Source organism: Sinocyclocheilus anshuiensis, unplaced genomic scaffold (genome assembly GCF_001515605.1).
Source record: "Sinocyclocheilus anshuiensis isolate Anshui unplaced genomic scaffold, SAMN03320099.WGS_v1.1 scaffold475, whole genome shotgun sequence".
In the NCBI taxonomy this organism is placed as follows: domain Eukaryota; kingdom Metazoa; phylum Chordata; class Actinopteri; order Cypriniformes; family Cyprinidae; genus Sinocyclocheilus; species Sinocyclocheilus anshuiensis.
In genome coordinates, this window is record NW_015549650.1 from 677804 (window position 1) to 683865 (window position 6062).

At 37.0% G+C, this 6062-nt stretch overlaps 1 protein-coding gene across 1 annotated transcript in view; it reads left to right on the top strand.

Moving 5' to 3' along the window:
• Positions 1 to 6062, top strand: part of LOC107660235 (ribosomal protein S6 kinase alpha-2-like) — a 54422-nt gene that overhangs the window by 36867 nt on the left and 11493 nt on the right. Inside the window, exons 10-12 of the mRNA XM_016449503.1 lie at positions 146 to 234; positions 3842 to 3906; positions 5083 to 5185. Of these exons, the coding sequence (XP_016304989.1) occupies positions 146 to 234; positions 3842 to 3906; positions 5083 to 5185 (257 nt within the window). The remainder of the gene's footprint in view (positions 1 to 145; positions 235 to 3841; positions 3907 to 5082; positions 5186 to 6062) is intronic.

The window sequence follows — 6062 nt, forward strand, 5'->3', positions numbered from 1 at the left end:
TGTTTTTTAAAGATTTGTAATTCTAAACTTGTCCTCGCAAATGGATCTGTCAAGATGATTTGTGATGTTTGTGGCTATGCATCACAGTCCCATTTATTTTCCTAAATAAATAACAGATTTAATGGTCTCTTTTTTTTTTCCTCAGGGCAAAACTCGGCATGCCGCAGTTCCTCAGCCCAGAAGTCCAGAGTTTACTGCGGGCTCTTTTCAAAAGAAACCCTTCCAATAGATTAGGTACCATACATGAACCAAACACTGCCATAAACCAACAAATATTCTATTCACCTGCCTTCCATCTTTTTTTTTGGTTCATCTGTAAATGTAATTTGGGTTGTCACAATACTGATGCATATAAGACACCACATATATGACAGTAAACCACATCAATCAACTAGTTGGTTGTTGGAAATCAAGTCAATTATCAGGTTTCATCTGTGTGTTTTTTCTTTTGTTTTACCTTGGTTTGCGCATACTCCTGTTGTTTGCTTTCCACCTGTGTCTGATTAATGATCTTGTTCAGCTTGTGTGTGTATATATAGCCTCTGTTAGGTTCAGTCAAGTGTTTTTTTTGTAGAATGTTTTTCTGCGGTTTTCCTAGTAGTCTCTGTTTATCCGGTTTAATGAAGGAACTGCTGTTCACTAGGATCCTCTTCATCAGTGCTCTTTTATCATTTGCATTACCTAGCGTAACATCACTTTAATTAGTACTGATTTTTTTTTTTAGAATACCAAAGTACTGCAATTACAGTGCTACAAAACACTGTTATACTTTTTTTGTTGCCCATGGTATTGATGGTCAGTATGTGATTTAGTGTGAAAAGAAAACATTTGTACTATTCTTGCAAAGACCGAAAGACATTCCATGGAAGTCCTACTATTTGAGTTCTTCACTCACAACTATCCCCTTTCTTTTGTTCTTTTCCTTTCCCCCTACTGTTTGGAGTCATTTAGTGTTTATCTGTTATCTTGAAGCATTTTAATAAGTTCAGACTTTTAGCAGACTCACTAGGCTCTGCTTGAGTGATCTAGATTACATAGAGTATGCCTGGAAGTCTCACCTAAAGCCTTATTTTAGATTTAGTTTTGTCTGTATGTGACTGTATAAATCTATTTAGAAGAAGAAAAAGACATGTAACATAAAATACCACATGAGAAGAGCTGATTTAAATTGCCTAGGGGCCATCAAAGACCAGCAAATCACTGGTATACGCTTTTTTTTTCAGTGTAAACAATATGAAATGCTTAGCACAGTATGTATCAGATGGTCACAGTGATACCTCTTTTAGTTGAAGATAGTATAAATCAATTGTGCATTGTTTTTACGACAGCAGTAGTGGGCATGAATATCATTTTAGTCAGAGATGATTTCCTGTGTGAATGACTGCAGACAGACTTCCAGACGCTGCTACTGAATGTTTGTCAAAGCCGAGATTGAATTTAGCTTCGTGAATCATTTTATCCATAATTTATAAGGCAGAGATAAATGCCATCGAGACCTTGTGTTGACTGTGGCTTAATATTCTTCTGTCTCAGATTAGTTGTATACATCCCAGCCAGGTCCTGACTCACTCGTGTAGGACGACTAACATAGTTTGAATGGTAAAATGAAAATGGACTGGTTATTAAGCTGGAATAGTGTTGTGCGGTAGAGTGCAACAATAGGTTTACGGAAATAAAAATCCTATTCATTTTGTTCAGAGAGAAAATAATTATTAGTGATAGCATATAAACCTGAGCTACCATGAGGTTGTTAAAGTGGTAATTCACCATTTTCAGGATGGGCTTTTAATAAAACATGCAGTTTATGCTGTAGAAACGCCAAACAAATAAAAATGGTGCGACATGACTACAGAATATGGAGAAAAAGGGCTGTGGCATTCCCTTTAGCATTTCCTCTGTTGATCTAAAACATGGAAAAATAGTACATTGTTCATTTGCATTTACTACAGATAATTGTAACAATACAAAGCTAGTAGAAAATTGGTGAACGTATCCTTTAATTGATGAAGTATGCCTTCTGTAGCCTTCATTTCAGTTTCATTTTATAGTTATTGTCGATTTCCTGGTGAAAACTACATTACCCACACTCTTAAGAAAGGTTCTAAACAGTACTAGAAAAGGGTTCTTCGGCTTTTCACATCAGCAGAACCCTTTTTGGTGCTAAACAAAATGATTTTTATAAGGTTCAATAAAGAACCACGCTTTGAAAGTGCTATACAGGACCTTGATGGTGTTATAAATAACCTTTTTATTGGTAAAGCTTATTTTCATTAATATTAGTGTATATATATATATATATATATATATATATATATATTGTGTGTGTGTGTGTGTGTAAAATATTAGTATTATTATTAATACAATTTTTATATAATTTTCATTTTGTGTGAATTAGGTACTTTTTTGATATGTAAAAATGTAGCAAAGATGTCAGTGCTCTTATACAGTTATTAGCTGAACAGATTAATAAATGACAATTGACATTGAACAGGAATAAATACATAAAGAAGTAAAATACAACATAGAAACAGAAAATAGATGTGATGAAGACCAAGTTCCAGTGAAATATCTTCACAGTCCTCTATGATGCTTTTAAGTCCATCATTTTGGTGTGCAGATGATGAGGTTGTGGGATCTGACAGCATCTAAAATACATAATTGAATTTAGAGTTACAGTGTCTCTTCTATTTGTTTATGTAAAAACAATTATGATCACGAAGGCCAAAAGTAGCAACAAATGGACAGTATGTGAGCCATTCACACAGTGTTTAAAGGAAAAAGTGATATAGTCATGGGATATCTTTAATGTTTTTGTTTTTTTTGTGACTGGGTATGTTTATGCATAAACCCAAGTAATAGAAAAAAATCTAACAACATTCCTTGGTGGAGGAGAGGAAAGAAGTATCCTCAGCTTAACAGAGCTGTTCGTACTTACATGTGACCAAAAAACTAAAATGAGAAAAGAACATGTTTGTTTAGAAATCAGTTACTATTTAAAACTGAAATTTGTCTTTAAATTTAAGAATGAAATCATTTAGCCTGTTGAGAATGTGTTGACAGTCTGTGTAGTTCAGGGGTGTCCAAACTCGGTCCTCGAGGGCCGGTGTCCTGCACAGTTTAGCTCCAACTTGTCTCACACACCTGCCTGGAAGTTTCTAGTATGCATAGTAAGACCTTGATTACGGACAGTGGCCCTCTAGGAACAGGATTGGACACCCCTGTTGTAGTTAGGATCACTGAGCTCCAGTATATGTTATAACGAGCTCCAGTAATAATGAGTTACAGATTTGAACAAAAAGAACAAAATGAACCATTTCAGCATGAATGGGTTCTTCAGGATGCTAGGGTTCTATATAGAACAGTTACTACATGTAAAGAACCTTTTTATAGAGTTTAGAACCCTGAAGAGAGATCCACCAATCAGGCAAGTCACTGTTTCCATGGGAATAGAAATCATGGCCGTGACCACCATCAGTGGTGGAAGATGTCTTTTGCAGCCAGATGATACGGCACCTGCTAACAGGGGCTAACTGGGTTATGCTAACCAGACAAACCTTGACCACTTGGTTGCACACTATCGCATAGCACTTTTAGATTCCTATTTGTTGAGGCATTAAAAGCTTAGCTACAGCAAGCAGGACGGGACACAGAGCTGTAGAGGATTTCAGTAGAGTGCTTTCAACACTTGTCTGACTCACAAACAGACCAATGTTTCATGGAATCTTATCCTTTAAATTGTTTTTTTCTTTTTTTTTTTCTGTGACAGATGGGTTTTTATGAGGCATTTCATCCCATCCAGAATAAAAAAAAATATATATATGTCCATCCGGTTGTTTTGCAGGTGCAGGACCTGATGGAGTGGAAGAAATCAAGCGGCATAAATTTTTCGCAACTATAGACTGGAATGTGAGTTCCAAACTTTGTACTTAATACTATGCAATGCTATGTAATGTTAATCACTCTTGAATATGTAGCCTGGCGACTCATGAGTAGGACAAAATCGTTTACCGTTTTATTCAAAGATTCCGTTTTAATTGCTGTGTGTGATTGCATGACCAGGCTTATCTTCACGTAAGAGTTAAGAAAGGCAAAAAGTGAAGGAAGAGCTCCCAAAACATGAACAAAAAAAATGACTTAGGCCTTATTAGTAGCATACGGTTTTCTGCATATTGCATTGTAAACTGTATTTTATTAGTAAATCCTAAATTACTGAATTCTGCTGCTGATTTTTTTTTTTTAAATGAGTATAGGTATGAGTATACGGTTCCAGATTAACCGTAAAAGCCATGCAAAGTGGTCTTCACAGCGTATTTCACAGTCTTAAGTGAGATTCCAATCCGAAGAGAGCATACAGTAAATGTTCAGTTTGAAGGGAACTGTGAACAGCATAGGGAATAAGGGAACATCACTTCACAGGATGTGGAGAGGGAAATTTACCCAACAGTCATTGCCCATCACTCCAGCACTTTAAGTCTGAATAAAAGACGGTGAAGAAGAAGAGTTGAGGCTCTGCCGTTATTATTTATTTTAATTACTACCTGGTGTGATTTGTGTGCAGTTGTTTGAGACATGAGACTGTGGTCACATGACCTTATTATATTTTTAATCCGACTTCATTACATGCATGTCTTAATTCAGAAATAATCATGTCCGAACAGTTCATGTGTATTTTAAAATCACGTTTAAAATGACTTAAAATACCAGAAAGTACCAGTTAATTCAAGCACACTGTGTGATGATTGCATTGCATTGTGGGATACAGTGTTCCACAGAGTGTTTTTTTTGTACTGCTCAAAAAATACGTATTGTACCTTTAAATCTTTTTTTTAACAATCAACCATTAAAGTCATATTTAAATATTCAGACATAAAACTGTCTATGCTATGTTTATCCTATGCTATTATGCTATGTTTATTTATGTTATCCAACCCTTAGTTCACATAGCTTTTAAATGTTAATGTTTTATGAAATTACTGCTCAAAATTCACAGGAAGCTCCATTATGTTTGATCCATTTATTTCTGTAACATGTATAACCTCAAGCATTGGTGTATGTCTTAAATTATGCATTTTTGGTCAACAGAAATTGTACAGACGAGAAATCAAGCCTCCGTTCAAACCAGCAGTGGGCCGACCAGAAGACACATTCCATTTTGATCCTGAGTTTACATCCCGCACGCCGACAGGTGACACAAATTGCATTTGATTTTCAGATTACACGTAACACTCATATGCCATTTTATTTAAATTATGGATGGATGAAGTGTTTGCTTTCAAGCATCATAAGCCGGGTTTCCATACAAAGTTGTGAATTTAACTTATGCGCAAAATTGGAATATTTGCGAATGAGCACCGTTCCCATCCAACGAGTCAAAGAGAACAAAAACATCACTTCCTGATAAACTGGCACTAAATATCACAAAGAAAAGTAGGAGAAGCCACTGAATATTAGGGCTGGGTATCGAGTTCGATACTTTTTAGGCACCGACCGAAATGCCTCGATACCATCGAGTATCGAAAAACGTCTCGTCGTTCGGTACCAAATTTCGATACTTAAGGGGTTAATCTCATCAGCGTCAGTGAGCCAATAAGCCTGCAGCACTAGCTGGTGTGTTCGGCTAGAAGAGGTGCGGCGCAGATCGATCAGTGTTTGACATCCGCGAGAGCGATTCGAAAGCGCACGGAGCAGTCTGCTCTCTTTAGCTCTCGTGGTACTGTAAAACACTGATCGGTCTGCACAGTCAGTCTGCGTCAAGCCGAACACACCTACTAGTTTACACCGGTTACACTCAGAGATGTGGTGCACACGTGAGACTGTAGTGCGAATGCGTCCCAGCCCCCTTAGATGTAAGGCTACATTTACACTGGTGCGTTTATGTTTTAAAATGAAAACGATCCTCGTCATACTGGCGTTTCCACTGCGTTTCAAGCAGGCTTTCCACTATCTCCGACAAACGACAAACGACAGACTGGTCATTCAGTCATTCATTTCCAATGGAGAGTAACGTTAGCGCGGGAGCTGCGTGGAGTTCCGAGCAGATGTCGGTTTCCGTTCATACTACA